Here is a 17,998-nt window from a genome sequence, read left to right as displayed (position 1 = left end):
AGGAAGGAAAAACATCACAGATTGGCTGCAAGGCTCTGCAAGGTCATGTCTTATTACTCTGTGTCTTTTGTATGGTCTGGTAACAAGTTTCTTGCTAATTTAATCTAACTAGGGCATCCCATAGTGATTTCCCATTTCCCTTGTTAAAAAGTGATAGTTTCTGCAAGTGCAAACTGTAGTAGGTTAACATTTTTATAAATAATTGCTCTTAATTGATACAGGTCATAATAATTTTTTGAATTATTAAAAGCAGAGGTCTTGAAAATTTGGACGCAGAAATGATATTTTTAAGTATTTCAAAATTTTACAGTTTTTACCCCCACTTAAATTTTCTTATTCCTTTCATTAAGTAGTTAGACCTGATGACCCTGTGAATGAAACTTAGTCTCAGTGGCATGCTTTGTAAATAAATACTTCTTATTTTGCTAATAAAAGCAAGCACATTTATGTTGAATGTGCATTTCTGCAAACAAGAGAGTTTGTACTGGATTAATAAGGCTCTGAGTGAGTCAAGCCTAATTTGCATTAAACTGACCCCAAGGTCCAGTAAAAACTGCAAGGAATTTCAGAGGTTTCTAAAACATAGTAAGTTGTTTTTAGCCAATCAGCATTGCCATTTCAAATGCTTATTTTAGTAATTAATGTGGAATTTTTGAGGATTATTAAGTTTCTAAGATGCAAATTTAACTTGCAAATATTAAAGTACGCAAACTGTCTGGTTATAATTCCTGACAGAGTATTTTATTCAGATACAAAATGATTGTGGAAGGTATCACTTTTATGTTATTCCTGTTTTTAACACACTGAAAAATGGAATGACAATATTTTGGACATGGGTTTAAATAGGATTTTACACTCAAAGCTTTTGTTGACTTGCTGTAGGTTACCTGATATTTGGTTTATTTTGGCTTTCTATTTCTGTTATATACTGTACACTTTTTCAGTCAAATAAGTTTACGTTTATATATTGACAGTACTGAAAGAACTTTATTTTGTATTTTTGCTTATGGTTATTTAATTAATAAATTGTCTTTTTCTATACCTTTTTCTTTCAAGTACAGTTGCAAAGATGTAATCACAGTTGCAGGTTTTTTTGGAATCAGGACTGTATTTAAAAATTTTGAAAACACCAGCATATTGGAAACTGAAGGAACAGAAATTGTTATTTTTCCAAATTATGTATTCATATTATGTACCAGTACTCATGCATGTTTTCCTAAAGGTTCTATTAGTAACTTTATTTCTATAATTCAACTTTATTTCAGTGATTTCAAAAATAGTTCAAACAACACATACTCTGTAATGCTTTGAGTATAATCTTAACATGCCTGAAGAATTAAATGCTATATGATGGATAGAAATCTACTAGAATACACAAATTATTAAATAAATTATGAGAACATAGTTATGTGACAAATGGGAACATTACTATAGAACACGTCTTCTTTTTCCATAATAATTACACACCATTTAGCTTCCTAATGTTATGTTTACCTAGCAATTAGTTAGGCTCACAAATCATCATTAATAAATATTTGAAGAAAGCGGGACCCACTTTTCTTAGCTTTACAGAATGAAAGTTTAGATGCTAAAAGAGCATTATACGATAAGAAAATAAGAGGTTTGCTGTAACATTCACCTCAGTTTCCCTCTTTGATTTGTGAGGATGATTGTCACCTTTTATCTTGGAACATAACTTCTTTTTATCCCCTCAGTTTATTTGATTACTTTCCTTGAATAAATCTATTCGCATTAGAACTTACCTATTAGTATCTTAAGGTCATTTGCTATGTGTGTAAAAATTTATTCTAAATTTGGACTGAGAAGGTCAAGGGTTCTAGTGCCTAGCGTACTGTACGTTCGTTCCTTGGTCATTTGGAATTGTTAGTGTATGAAGTGATTTGGAAGTTTAAAGGGTACTTTTTCCCTCTGCCTTTAAATAGCCTATCTCTTAAGTGCTGTATCATTGGCTTTCATGATACAAAATTATGTCCAAATTGACAGAATTCTCCCCGAATCAGGTACAGCTGATTAAAGCAGAATTGGATGTCTGGTATTTATTTTCTCCTAACTGTGTTTATTTATAAGCAGAAATAGCCAGGCTAACTATTCATCATTTATTTCATTCATTCAAAAACAATTACTGAATTTCTCTTCTGTGCCAGGCATATAATCACCTCCAGTAAAAATGTAGAGGTTGACAGTGTCTTTTTTTCTTTCATTTCTTTTTATGTTTTGCCCTTTGATGTAACATTTCTAATTTTTTAAAACTGGTTTACTTGAGTAGAATAAAATTTACTTATAGACATATAATACGCTTGTTTTTTGTTTTGTTTTTAGTAATTGAGACTCAGGAATGAATATCATTTCTATTTATTAATGAGAGAATGGATTCAGTTGCAGTAATTGAATGGTAGCTGTTGCATTCATTAAGAAGAAATAATCCCCCATGTGCATGTGGCTTACACTCTCCTAGGGTACTCTTGTGAATGTTCTGCTTATATATGGCACTTTGGAAAAGAGTGTCATTGCATGATACCCTGGTACCTTGAAAGCATGTAGTTTGTCTCCAAAAAAGTAAGCAGTTTTAACTAAGGTAGAAGATTACTCAGGAAAGAAAACAGACCTATTATTGCTAGTATTTTATAATTGAATTTAAAAAATAACAGATGCCATGAAGAGACTGAAATTGTGGAAGCAATCTTCACTGAACCTACAGGCTCAATAAAGAATTGGACTAGTTCTAGAGGGTGACTCCAAATTTCAGCAAACCTTAATTTTTAGTTTCTGTCATGATATACTGAGCTTTTCTGTTGAATGCTGGAGTATTTGTTCAGGTTGGTAGATTTTGCATTTTTAATCTTCCTTAGAACTGTGGTGAATAATGGCCCCTGGCAGGAGATAATGAAATTTTCTTAATTTATATTTTCAAGCAGAAGCTTCAATTGAAAATGGCATCCTATGGCCTGGAGACATAGCTCTAGTGCAAGTTTCAGGGGAGATGTGATAATAATGCAGTGCCATCGAGACAGGGAATGAAGGGACAGTGAAGAAGTAATTTAAGGAAGAAAAGAGAACGTACCAAAGCTTTATTGTAGTATATCTAATGATCTGCTGAAGATTCCCAATGGTTTTTGGAGCATGACTGGAGAAACTAATGTTATCTTGCCAAAACAGAAGCCCCTGCTTAATCAGCAGAACAAGACTATTGATTAAAACACCTCTCACAATAGATTACACATGGAATCTCATCTCCATACTTTGCACTTGGTAAAGTGTAATAATGAGCATAAGATAATCAAAAGAAGAGTAAAAGCAATTTGTTGGGCATGGTACAATTCAAGATTAGGGATGGGAAGGAAATGAATTTACATGAATAGTTGGCCTTTTTTTAAAGTTGTACACAGGAAATCATATGTGCACTATAGGAACTACTCTGGACAATAAAAGATATTCTGCCCCTTTAAGATTTGCAAATCTATGCCCATCTTATATAAGGGAGTACTTATCATTATTGATGTTTTAGTAATTCATGTTTGTTGAGGCATTGTGCAGTTTGCCTGCATTATCCCATCTAACCTTAAAGACAAACTTCGAAAGAAGGCTATAAGGTTTAATACATGGCTTATGGGCTCATAGTTAAAGGAAACAGACAAACTGGAATTTAAACCCCAGTTTTTTCTGATTCTAAAGCCTCTGCTTTTAAACAGTAATCTTCCCAAATAGCAAATGATTTTGCTTCTGAACAGAGTCAAATGATACGCTATATTGTTCATTTTTATACAGTTTATTCTCAGATTGTAAGTTATGTGTGCATTGAGTCTTCTTTCATTTACACTTTTAAAAGATTAAGGAAGAGCAACATATTAATAGTTTGTTTGCATTATTATTTCATTAGTGATGAATCAGTACTGTCCCCCTAATAAAAAAGATAATGTTTCTTCAAAGTACTGCTAATTTGTGCATGACAATTTCTAAGGTAATTTCCATATAAGTATGTAAATTAATGATAATACCCGTTTATAAAATGCCTTTTCCATTATGCATTTTTGTGGCAACGTTTAACTTAATTTCAAAAATGATTGTGGATGCCTTAAAAGTTAATATTGAAACCTGAGAATATTGATTCCATCTGGAAGATAAAATACACAGTTTTAATACCTTTAACTTTTACCATATGCTAATTGTGATGGTGAAGAGATTCATTAGATATTTTGTAAAGTATTTTTCTTTTACATATTATGCACAAACCTAGACAATATCAATGACTTCAAATGTTATACTCTAAATTTTGCTGAGAAGCAAAGATATTGGCATTCCCTTATTCATAGGAAGTAAACTAATAGGCATTAATCTCCAAAATTATGTGGTTTTATTTCTTCAACTTTTGAGATGTACATATGGCTTCATTCCCAAATAGATTTTTTTTTTTTCCATTTAGAGTAGAAAGACTTGCAGGAATGAGTTTAAACTGATTTTTAAAATGCAGGTTTTTTGCTCCATTTAAAACAGCTTTATGACCTATAAAGTAGGATTTAGGATTTTCTTCATTGTAGATGTTGGGCTTTATGATTAAAATGTAAGTTTTATGAATATTAATGTCAGAAATAATACTTTTCTTCTGGTGTTTGAATTTGATAATGTTACAAAGCATTTATTATTGGATTTATTTTAGTTAACATGTGGAATTCTCAAGATGAGGGTTGTACTCTGTTGTATATTTTAGATTAGTAAGAAAATTAATGGAAAAAATATTTAAAATGATAGAAAGTTGTAACCTGAAATAATGTGTAGAAATAATACATAGGTGGTATTTTTGATAGTGGTTTTAACACAGTGTTGTGAAATAAGTAGCCTTTTGTCTGTACGTGCCAACTTTTGGAAATGTTTGGAAATGTGCTTAAATATTAAAAATAATTGAATGCTTAGAATTTGAGACTGAGTGCTTATTAGCATTTTACATTTATTTACTAGTTGGTGTTAAATCGTACATTATACCCTAGAGATTGCTTAGACATTATTTGCTAGGGCTGCCTTTATGCCCTTGAGTTCTAAAAATGATCATTTTCTTCCTGTAGTTGAGCCACTTTATTAAAACTTACTTTAAATAAAGAAATCAAAGGTTGAACATAGAAAAATTTGCAGTGATTAGAGTGGATCTTTTTTTGTTGTTATTTTTAATGACATCCTCCTAGGAAACGTGGTGTATTTTCACAGATTGTCAAAAATTTTATTTCCAGATTTATTTAGTGTTAGAAATTTTCATTAGCTAGCAAATATTTAGGAAAAGATTATACTTTTCTTCTGTTGTTAAAAATGGGCATACATGCGATGTACCTATTTTAAAAAACCGTATTATTCTGCCTTGTTCTCATTCATACTTAATTTTTTTATGCTTAACATTTAAGAAAGGTGTAGATTTTTAACAATGAATCCATATAATACTACCAAAATATGCCGATAATCTAATAGTTAATAAAAGCCATACCTTTACTGATAAATCTTTTTCTGTGGGGGAAGAGGGAGAAAATCATGCCAGGAAGTATGCCCAGGACTGAGAATACAAGCAACTGAAGGCCTTTCTTTTCTTGGCTTAGTTGTAACTTTTTATTTTCATTAGGATGAATACTTGAAGCAGAGCAGTTGGTGAGATTTACTTTGCTTCTGTGGCTAATTGCTTTCTCTTTCACTATCATCTTAAATGATAGCAGTTTACAGTTTTACAATCTTAATAACAGTATACTGGTTAAGGAATTTTCAGATTTTCCTCAGTCCTAACAGCTCACATTTGGTATTTTCTCTCCCCTTGTGTCCCCACACTTACTGAATTTGAAAACTTCAGGCTCTCGCTTCATTCATAACTGAATGTACATAATTGTATCATTTGGTCCTCCAAAAGCTTAGGTATTCTTTCCCATGAAGCAAGATACTGGTATGCAAATCTGATAGTCTTATGCTTCTAGCAATTGTGTTCCTCTTATTGCTGACCTTTTTCTGTTTTAGCCCCCAAATTCCACTTTTTCTCAAGATCAATTTCTAGTATTTCCAATATATAAAATGAACATTTTTGACATCTTGGGAAGCTATGAATTCTAGAAATCTATATAGTTTTATTTTCAGGAACTCCATTAAGTCTCCTTACCTTCGTTTTGCTTAAGAATATAGCCCTATAACACTTTTTTGCTATCATAAAGTGTTTTGTACAATGTGATTATTAAAAGAAATAAAAATCATCTGGTTGATATAAATTGTGGTAATTGCTTTTGACATTAATTTGAATTTGTCATTGTTGTCAGATGACTAATGCAAAAAAAATTCAGAAGTAAATATGAACAATTATTTTTCTTTTTATGGTGTTGGTCTCTTTTAAACAAAATGTAATGGAAGAAGGAATACGTATCCCTTGTATACTTCTTGCAAACATCCTGTGACATTGGAAAGTATGAAATAAAAGATATATTTTTAAAGATTTTATTTATTTGAGAGAGAGAGCATGAGCGGGGGAGCAGGGGCAAAGAGAGAGGGAGAAGCAGACTCTCCGCTGAGCAGGGAGCCCAATGGGGATACTCGATCCCAGGACTCTGGGATCGTGAGCCAAAGGCAGATGCTCAACTGACTGAGCCACCCAGGCACCCAAAATAAAAGATATTTTTGACCCCATATTACATTCATATTTATCTGATCATCTGGGGGGAAATGGATAATTGTCAATGTATTCTTTTTTTATTTTTTAAAAGATTTATTTATTTATTTTGGAGAAAGAGAAAGAATGCATGCATCGGGGAGCGGAGCAGAGGGAGAGATAGTGTTAAGCAGATTCTGCGCTGAGTCTGGGAGTCTGACGTGGGCCTCAATCTCAGGACCCTGAGATCATGACCTGATCCAAAACCGAGTTAGAGGCTTAACCAACTGCACCACCCAGGCATACCAATATATTCTTTATTTAAAAAAAAAATGATATAAATTCCTAAATCCTTTGGGCTATATCCTCCTTCACTTTGTTCCAAAATCCTTCACAGTCTTGGTCCATTTCAACCTTGAGTACCACCCCCTTACTCTTGCCATGTTTTGCCATGGCAAGGTTTTGTTGAGTGGCTATAAAATGTACACTAAGGGAGTATATAAAAGGGATGTTTAACTCACATGAGTTTAGAGTTTAGATATGTTTCTGAAAGGTGTGGGAGTGAGAAAATGGGAAGATCCTTGCAGGTGTATATAAATATAAGGAAAGAAATAAAAGCACTTTGGTTTTTGATAAGGACGAGGTGGTGGTTGAGGATTCCTGGGAGATCAAGAAACTAACAAAATGGCGAACTTTCTTATTGTAAAATTTAAGAAAGAAGAAAATGAAACATTAGTTGAAATATTAAATACTGATCTATTGACAAATCTTAAATTTCTCTGCTGTTTAAAATTTTAAGATATAAAATTGGTTCTGTGATTTCATGTTAAAATAATTCACTTACCAAATGGAGAACCATTGGCAAATTTCTTCAAATGACTGAACCAGTTTAAAAGAAATACAGATAATGGGAGTAAAACATGATGTTGCATAAGAATGTGACACTGCACCCTTTACATTGTCCATGCTTTTGAAAATTATTCTATATGGTATGTTTTTAAAAATATATGGCATACAGTATTCTAGATAAATTGTGATAAAACTTATCATTAGTTTAATATCTGTACAAGCAATATTATAGTTTATGTAATATTTAAGACTTTTGTTGGAAGTTTATTATATATACTTTGACCTATAAAATTTACCCATTTGATCCTGTAGAAGTTTTCAAGTCTTGCTGCTCTTCAAGGACGAATCCACCTGGTTTGAGTAGAAATGGCTCCAAGGATGCATGACTTAACATACCTACCCCTCTTTAATGCATGTCTCCTTCCCCTGTCCTTCATTAGCTGTCGTGCTAAAAGAAACCGAGCTGGTTTTACAGTCTTTATTTGCCATTTTATAGTCCAGTTATTTTACGCACTATAGAATGTCTGGTATTCAAATTGTTAAATAAATTTTGTTACAATGCTCTTGTTCTTCTTGCTTTGCCTTCTTAATTTATGTACTATCAGAAAATATAATAAAACCCTGCAAACATTACATTCCTTTGAGTTGCAATGAAAGCAAATTATAAAGGAAAATGGTTCTTGCCTTTGTAAAGCTTATAAAAAGATCATTTTGAAAAATTCATAGAACTTAAATAACTATCATCTTGCCTAAAATTCTACCTTAATCCTAATAATCTTGATGAATAAGTGACAACACAAAAATAAAAAAGTACTTCCAGTAGTAATAAATAGGACATCCTAGGCATCATGTTAGGGCCCGTCTTTTTAACATTTTATTTCAGAGAGTATTAATTTAGAAGAATCTAGGTTCATAGTCATGTCATATTTAGTATAAGCACATGGTGATCAATGAACATAACAAGAGTAACAACAGTCTTAGACCCAGTATGTGCCAGGCAGTGTGCTAACTGCTTTAAACATGTTCTATCATTTATCAAGCCAGGGCATGGAAGGTGTGATCTATTGGTTTGGAAGAGTGCAGAAAGTCCCTGTAACACAAAACTTAACACAAAACTGGATTTAATGGATAAACTTAAAAACCTGGCTCCTTCTTTGTTTTAATATGTTCTCAAAACTTACTTCCAAGCTATTCAATTTATGACTGTATCATAGTATCATTTTTAATTGTTATTTTAGTTCTTAAACATGGCAAGTATACTTTTTTTTTAGTACATGTTGAATATGCTAAAAATTCCAATTAAATGTATAGTAGAATAATAGAGAACTGTTATTTTCTTTTTACTTTGAGTGAAAATTTAGTGTGGCCCATGATACAGAAATAGTACAACATAAAATAGGATTTTTATAGCTCTTTATTTAATAATGTGGAGCAACGTAATATCAGTTGAATTTTTTGTTTTACGGTGCTAGTTGCTTAAAGAAAATATGAATCAGTTCTGTATTAGTTTTCTTCATTAAAAACAAACAAACAAATACACCAGTTTGATTTGTTTTGTTTTCTAGGTGCAACAATCGAACACAGTGTATAGTAGTTACTGGGTCAGATGTATTTCCTGATCCATGTCCTGGAACATACAAATATCTTGAAGTCCAATATGAATGTGTCCCTTACAGTAAGTATGAAGTTTGTGATTTTCACTTTCTCCAGCATTCCTCGTTGATGCTGAAAGACTACACATGTGAAAGAAGCATATGTTTATGGCCTACGAAACCATTATGCATGCAGAGCACTAACAGACTTGGGCCTCCAATTAGCTTCATGAAGTGTGGAAGGAAGCCATAGTGTGATGCTGGCCAAGTGTCTGTCTGTGTTCTTAAGTGTTTGGCTTTTAAGACTAGTGTTTTTCCAGAAAACAAACTTGAATTAGCTATTCAGTAGGGCAGATCGAAATCTGTACTTTTGCCCAATACCAGTTGCTGACAAATTGGTTTGGCTCCCAGTTTTCTAAAGAAGGAATTGACTTCGGTTTTAATCGTGAGCTACTTGAATGGCTACCTGCTGTTGTGGTAAAAGCTACCATTGTAGTAACTGAGGCGAGTGCTTTCCTTTTTGTTTCCTTGTCCTTACAGGAGCATTTCTTTTACCAGATTCAGTGTTGAAATCTTAAGAATAAATAAAATAGATATAACCAGACCTTACATATACTTCTATTTTTAATTTGACAACATCCATTAGATCCTGTAGAGGGATATTTAAAATTCAGGTGGAAGTTTTGTAAGTAATCTTTAGCTAATGCTCAAATTCTGTGTAGTTTTCCTCCTAATCTCAGAATTCATACTGCTAAATTGTATCCTGCACTTTCAGTAGGAAAAAGCATTTTAGACAACCAAAAGTTTCAGTATGTTAGGTAATTTTCATAAGCTAGTTTGTTTAATAGTGTTCTTGTCTTCTTTACTTTTTTAAATTGGAAAAAAGAGGCGTCCTGTAACCTTGATTCATGGGCATTTGAATTGAAAGTTTTTCAGCAGCAATTTTAACGATTCGAGAAAGTTTTGTACACTTCCCTCCTTAAAAAGATGGATTTAAACTAAATAATGAAATTGCCTTTTCCAGAACCTCAAAAGCTAGGTCACTATTCCTGATAGATTTCTATGTCCAAACTATCAATATTTCTTAAACGAAAGGGCTGAATTCAGAGAAATATAATATGTCCATTATGATAGTAATACATTCTTACACATTCTGTGAAGGTGCGGTCTCTCTCTTCTCTGCCCACAGTTTTGATAAATTGGCTTTTTGTGGGTATCAGTTAAAGGCCAAACACAGATTATCTTTTCTTTTCATCCCTGCTCTGTGTTCCTGTGTTACTGTGAAATGGATGCTTTTTATGTTTTCAGTATTTTCTATACCATTTGTAGGATTGGAAGCCTACTCAATGCACCGATCTTTGTATTATTTCTCTTGTATGTGGAGTTGGTGGCTTACATAATCATTCTCCTGTGCCACTAGAGGAACATTGTATTCTTTTGAGCTAACCAAAATTTTGTTCCTAAAGTCGCTTTCATTTGAATTTATCATGGTTTTTGTCCTCAAATTAGAAAAGGAATACAGCATCCATTCCCAAACAGTGGAATCAGTCAGAGCTGCCAAGAATTGTCTTTCTGGAGCCCGTTCCTGTAACCTAGTCTATAGACCAAGAACAGTGTTAAGCAAATATTATTTTCAGACTCTTAAGTTATTTCTTGTGCTGTTTTAGAAAGGAAAATGTGGATATCTTCTAGAACATCTAACTTTCAAAATTTTACTTTTTCAGTTCTCCAGAAGTATTGTATATTGTGCACTAAACTTGCAAATAGCTATACACAGAGAAGTATTTGTTCTTTTTAGTTTTTGTCCTTAAAAAAACCAAAAACCAGTAATTAATTTGCTGTTACCTTTCTAGATGTTTGCACGAGGCAGAAATAAGTCTGGCATTTTTTTTTTTTCAAATTATTCCATGCTAAAGAATAGAATTATAATTACTGTATACTGTATAGTAGTGACACACTATGTGTTACATGATTTTCACTAATATTAAAATTTAATGCAAAGGATCTTTTTAAATTGCTTTGATATTTGGCAGGATTGTGTAGTTCCTTATCTCTTTTCCTCATTTTCCTCTCCTTTTGTTTCTTTATGTTTCTGTTATACCCATCCCTTATACTTTCATGTTAAGCCTGTATTTTTCCCTTCCCCCTTGTTTTAATAGTGTTTTTGTACTTTGTATCATTTGCAAACCCCTTTTAAACTTTACGTAGTTGATAAAAATTGTCCTTATAACATTTATTATATGTCTTTTACTACCTGGCTTTATGCCAGTTTCAATCCAGAGCAAATGCTCTAGGAGTTTACACATCTAAAAAGCATTTCCTCCTTCTTAAAAAAATATTGAGATTTCCCATGATTTTTGAAAATTTTTTAATAAATTAACAGAATTTATTAGAAATGCCATTGTTTGTTTTACTTTTTATGTTTATAGACAGGCCCATGTAATATTACATGTGACATTTATACCTACCCAGATAATGCCTGTGTCAAAATGTCAAATATCCTGGTTATCCTTTATCATTAACAGAAGTGTTAGTAATTGAATGTATATGTGTTTAAAAGAAGTCATAAAGATCTTAGAGGATAAAGGAAAATAATTATTAGAATTTCGTACCTTACAAGCAAGATTTGGTTTGATATTTGTGCCCTATTTTTCAAATTATAATTAAATTATAAGAATTATAGCATAATTTTAGCTGTAAGTTTTGTTTGATGAGAAAAATAACCATTACTATTAGTTAAATATTTTTAATGAATCAGTGTGAAATTATTCAAAGCGAAATAGTGTGTCACTTCAGATACAGAGGATGTAGGCTTAAGTTTCTTTGGGTCAATTTCGTGTCTTGCACATCCATGTAGTCCTCCACTGATGTTAGTGGGTCGTGTATTTATGTTTGGTCTATAGAATAGTAAATGTATTGTTATGAATTAATTCATACAGTCTTTTAAGACAAGTTGCAATACACATTTGGCATGTGATGAAGAATGCTAATTTCATTAATTTTATTGTATTTTTATATTCTTCTGGGTTGATGGAGTTTTGGCTGGTTTGACAGATCTGTCCTTTGGGTTTTCATAAAAATCATAATGTAAGGACTTTTGTTTTCAATATCCATATCTTATGTGATTCATCAATCATCAAAGTTTTTAATTATTTTTTTTTATTTTTACATTTGGGTGTTACTCCTGTTTTCATCAGAACTATAAATTATATACAATTTCTATACATTTTCTTTTCTTTAAATGATTGGTTAAATCACAAAGGAAGACTTCCCTATTTAATATTTTGCCAAGCAAATGCACTGTTATTTTAGTGTATCACATAATAAAGCCTGGCCATTTTCAATTAATGGAAAACAAATATGTTTTATACATTCTGTATTGAACTTGTTTTAAGTTCTGTTTTAAATATGTAACATATTTTAAAATGTATTATTCCCATGCTTTACATTTAATTGATTTACTCAGTAAAATCATTCTTTCCTGAGAAAAAGAATACAGCTGTATATAAATATAGTCTGAGAAGTCACAACACTAATGATTTCTCTTATCCTTATTTTCCCACCATGCCCTTCCGTTATTGATTCTAAGCAGGTATAATATTGCTCTTCATTGAGGAGTAGTTTTAGGCCTACTGGTTTATAAAAAAGAACTGTTTCATATCAGTAACACTGAACTTATTTTTACTGGATATAGTCAGAATTACACATTATAGGGCAAGTATGTTTCCTGAAAGTGGTCAAATAGACCAAGTTGGATGGGGAGGTGGTGGCTTAATGCAGAGGCTTATATGCTATTCCTCTGGCAAAAATATTTGTATAGTATTTCTCCCTGAGGTATTTCAGGAGGTCAGTATTTAATCTTGATGAATTACTGTAATTTTTAAAAATTAATCAAGCCAAGACATCTTAATGAAATGTGCAACTACGGTATCTTTGAGTAATCAGTTTGGAGATAGAGTATTAGCACACCCTAATGCATTTTAATAAGGAAAGAGGGAGAATCACAGACATCAATCTGGTCACTTTATGAAATTCAGGCAACATACTTCAAAGCCTACATACGATCTAAAATAGCGTTTTATGGTTTGTAATTATTAGAATTCTATTTACCAGCAAGAATCTTGTATAGCACCCTTCCTAACTGTGTAACCCATGTCTTTAGACTTCTTGGAGGGGAGGATTTTCTTTTCTCATTTAACTGTACTAATCAGGTTTGTTTTATGAAAGCATTTACCTTTTATGAGGTCTGTGGAGTCAAGGTATTTGCTTTGAATGCTCGGTATGATTATTGCATGCATGCCAGCTTGCTTTCTGTGTACATTGATGATGGTAGACAATGTCATAATAAGCTAACCATAATTCTTTCTTCCTTTTTCTCCTTGCCTACTGTGCTTGCTTTTTCCTTGTATGTATTTTGCTTACTTTTTTTTTTAAAAATAGACTTACTGTTACAAGTTTGAGATATGTAATATACGGAATTTAGTAAGAATTTTATAATGTAAAGTATATATATATACCTAAATAAGGAATTTACTAATTCTTAGTGGGGAAGAAAGGCACTATGTTACCCCACCCTTCAAAATCCCTACTGGGGTTGCAGGGAGATTTATCTATTCCTGCAAAGGAGGCATTTTTTCTTATGATTAAGATGGATTTTTCTAGAAATAGAAAATAATAAAAAAATTGAAAAGTACTAAGATGCGTAATTATATATTTATTCTTACATAAATATCTTTGGGGGAAAATGTTAAAATATAACCATATCAATATTCATTAAATTTGACCTAAGCTCCAAAATTGAGTTGTCATTTTTGTAACATATTTTCCTGTTATGCTTACCTGATTTTAGTCAATTTAATAATGAGTTCGTAGGATAAGATAGGATGGGGATGATACATCTTTGCATGCATTTGTGTCTGTAGCATACATACATAAAGTAAAACTGGATAAAAATGCTGAGTGACTTTGGAAAGGCAAGAGTATATATACCATGCATTAGTGAAGAGTTTCATTATTTATTCAGGTACACTAAGTGAAGCAACATGCCAACATATTTGTATTGCCTCCTTAATCTACTAAAATGATTGATCCATGTTCTTTTATGTAACTTTAGAATCTTTCTCCTGCTAGGTTTTCCCGTTGTGTGTTTCTCTTTATCCAAAGTAGTACAGCTCTTATTCTTCCTGTATTTAGCATCTATTACGAATTCGGTCTTAGACTAATAGTCAATTTATTTTAATCTTTTTTCTTTTTTCCTTGCACTTCTTTTGTTTTTCTTCCGATGCTTAAAATAGAAGTGGAGCAAAAAGGTAAATAACGTACACAGTCTGAACCCCAGCTCCCTGTTATGTGCCTTATGGCTGTCACCTCCTCCCTTCCCTCCCCCCACAACACTCCTGATGTTAAAATAATCAGCAGGATCTCATAAATGCACCTCATAAAGAAGTTGACTGTTTACAATGAAATTATATGACTGCTAAATCTGGTGATGGGGTAAAAATTCTGAAGTCGGCGAGGGGGAGCTGCTCCTTTCTGTGTTTCTTTTTCACCCTTTATCTCTTTTTCTGACACCCTTGGATATTTTATTATTAAAGTGTCATCTTGCCTGGCTTCCAGAACCCTCTCCATAGCATGCCATGGTTACAGGGTCTCCTGGTCGTTTCATCACTGCTTTCCTTGTATTTACTTTTCTCTGTTCCTAATTACATTTTCTGAGTATTTATGTTCCTTCAAGTGAAGCACCTTTGTTTTCAGTCTAACTTTTATAAAAGTTCTAAATAAGCCTTCACATTGGGTTTTTATTGTATTTCCTTTATTTTGGTGTTTTGCTTTTGAGGGTTTATACGTGGGCTAGGGGAGGGAGGGTACAAAGTTGGGACTAAAATAACGTACTTTGTACACTGTTATGCACAAAGCTCAAAGTTTTAAAGTATAAATTACCAAATTATAAGATTAAAAACACATAGCAAAAAATGCACATTGTCAGCTCAGTTATGAATGATCTTAAACTTAGGTTTGTATTTGTGAAAATCAACCCCAGCCAATTTGTATGCTGGTACATTGATTATTGTAACTTGAGGAAAGAAGGGGTGGTACTTGTATTAAGTATAAATTTTGGTAAAATCTAATGTTAATAAAACACATTTTCTCTCTTTTGATTTATGATCATTAAAATTTGTGTTTGCCTGTTTAATTTTTTAACTTGGCTTAATTGTTGTCTTTTCTCTGTGACTGTTAGTTTTTGTGTGCCCTGGGACCTTGAAAGCAATTGTGGACTCACCATGTATATATGAAGCTGAACAAAAGGCAGGTGCTTGGTGCAAGGACCCTCTTCAGGCTGCAGATAAAATTTATTTCATGCCCTGGACTCCCTATCGTACTGATACTTTAATAGAATATGCTTCCTTAGAAGATTTCCAAAATAGTCGCCAAACGACGACATACAAACTTCCAAATCGAGTAGATGGTACTGGATTTGTGGTGTATGATGGTGCTGTCTTTTTTAACAAAGAGAGAACAAGGAACATTGTGAAATTTGACTTGAGGACTAGAATTAAGAGTGGAGAGGCCATAATCAACTATGCCAACTATCACGATACCTCACCATATAGGTGGGGAGGGAAGACGGATATCGACCTAGCAGTTGATGAAAATGGCTTATGGGTCATTTACGCCACTGAACAGAACAACGGAATGATCGTTATTAGCCAACTAAATCCATACACTCTTCGATTTGAAGCAACGTGGGAGACTGTGTATGACAAACGTGCTGCCTCGAATGCTTTTATGATCTGCGGCGTCCTCTACGTGGTCAGGTCAGTTTATCAAGACAATGAGAGTGAAACAGGCAAGAATGCAATTGATTACATTTACAATACCCGATTAAACCGAGGAGAATATGTAGATGTTCCCTTCCCCAACCAATACCAGTATATTGCTGCAGTGGATTACAATCCTAGAGATAACCAGCTCTACGTGTGGAACAATAACTTCATTTTACGATATTCTCTGGAATTTGGTCCACCTGATCCTGCCCAAGGTAAGAATGTTTGCTTGCTAATGCTGATGTCTTGAAGCTTACTTTTAAAAGACTTGGGAGTCCTCTTCCTGCCGGTTTCCTTCTCCTTTTCATAGCTAAAGCTCAAAGGATAATGCTGTGATATTTCATGCTCTCACATAATGTGCACATTTTAGCCTCAGTTTGGTCTATTTTCTTCCTCTGAATTTTTTCATTTAAGATTTTTTTTTTTTTTTTTTTTTAATTTGAGACAGAGAGAATGAGAGACAGAGAGCATGAGAGGGAGGAGGGTCAGAGGGAGAAGCAGACTCCCTGCCGAGCAGGGAGCCCGATGCGGGACTCGATCCCGGCACTCCGGGATCATGACCTGAGCCAAAGGCAGTCGCTTAACCAACTGAGCCACCCAGGCGCCCCTGAATTTTTTCATTTAAATGTTGACGACGAAAAACTGTGTCATCATTGGTCAGTTTACTGTTTTTCATTGCTAAAAATATAATACCAGCTACAAACCTGTTAGCTTTCTTTTCTTTTTTTTTTTCTTCTACCTGACTTCTGAATTGATTACAATCTATGTGCAGACCTTTTAACTTCTTGGCGCCAGTGGTTAAGGGAAATGTGTGTTAGGAAGTCCCAGGAGAATTGCTAGGCTTGATGTACAATGTCAGGCATAAGTGTTCTGAAGTTTTGGTGTCTGCTGTCTGGGTAGGAGAGGGAGTCATCCAACATCTTCCTAGTAAAATTATACATTTTTATTTCCTGATAAATTAGTGATGGTTTTAAGTAAATATTTCTGTGACTTTAACTGTCACACATAGACTAAGCATTAAATGATCCCCAGTGATGATTTATGAAGATGGATCAGCTAACATTTTTGATTTGTGTTCTCTTTAGGTATCTTTATGGAGGATCATTACTTTAGAAAGTAATGTAAAATCTTTGGAAATATATTTTAGTTGTTCAAGTGAATTCAGTTCTGTGGGAAACAATTTATGAGGATAAATTAAATGAATATTTCATTAAAACAAGCTTACCTCATACTCATGATAAAAGTAACCTATTCATATGTTGTTACAGAGCTTGTACTACTTATAAGTCTTTTGTATTTGAACAGTAATATTTGTGTTTTAAAGATCTGAATATTTAAATTTACTGAGTTAACTGGAATTTTCCAATTATTGAGTTACTTGAAAATTTCAGGAACCAGGAAGTTCTTTGGAGTGATTAAATCAATCCCTTCAACAAGGTGAAAAAGAAATTAGTATCTTTTTCTGTCAAAGCAATACATACACTCTGTACACTAAAACATAATTACATGTACCTAAATGTATTTTAAGATAAACTATTACTGGGCACCTGGGTGGCTCAGATGGCATCTGCCTTCGGCTCAGGTCATGATCCCGGGGTCCTGGGATCGAGTTCCGCGTCGGGCTCCCAGCTCAGCGGGGAGCCTGCTTCTCCATCTGCCTCTCTCTCTCTCTCTCTTGCTCTGTCTCTCATGAATAAATAAATTTTTCTTTAAAAAAAAAAGAAGATATACTATTACTAAGTTCTCAATATTGTAATATGGTCAGGACCTTAAAAGCAAAAGTCACAGCTTCTTATAGTTGAATTTCTAATTTGAGTCATTATAGTATACCAAAATATGTGATTTTTATTTAAAAAGTAAGAGAATGACATATTGACTTAATGCAAGACCCCTTTAATTCATGTATGTCTGGAATTTTTTGCCTTAAAATTACAGTAGTAATATCCATTGTTAAATTTTGCCTTAAAATTACAGTAGTAATATCCATTGTTAAATATCCAACAATTAAATCTTTTAAGGATAATATCATAGAATTATTTACTTTTTAAAAATTTTTTTAAAGATTTATTCATTTATTTTAGAGAGAGAGAACACAAGCGGGAGGGGCAGAG

The 17,998-nt window shown here is 33.0% G+C and overlaps 1 protein-coding gene across 12 annotated transcripts in view; it reads left to right on the top strand.

Moving 5' to 3' along the window:
- Positions 1 to 17,998, top strand: part of ADGRL2 (adhesion G protein-coupled receptor L2) — a 192,125-nt gene that overhangs the window by 125,711 nt on the left and 48,416 nt on the right. For all 12 annotated transcript variants that reach the window (XM_045897319.3, XM_045897320.3, XM_045897321.3 and 9 more), the window contains exons 4-5: positions 9,037 to 9,146; positions 15,302 to 16,102. In XM_045897319.3, the coding sequence (XP_045753275.1) occupies positions 9,037 to 9,146; positions 15,302 to 16,102 (911 nt within the window). The remainder of the gene's footprint in view (positions 1 to 9,036; positions 9,147 to 15,301; positions 16,103 to 17,998) is intronic.

Source organism: Mirounga angustirostris, unplaced genomic scaffold (genome assembly GCF_029215605.1).
Source record: "Mirounga angustirostris isolate CCGP_5_RB_7025 unplaced genomic scaffold, mMirAng1.0.hap1 SCAF_4, whole genome shotgun sequence".
In the NCBI taxonomy this organism is placed as follows: Eukaryota; Metazoa; Chordata; class Mammalia; order Carnivora; family Phocidae; genus Mirounga; species Mirounga angustirostris.
Note: the sequence above shows the minus strand (reverse complement) of the source record. Positions and strands in the feature narration are given on the sequence as shown.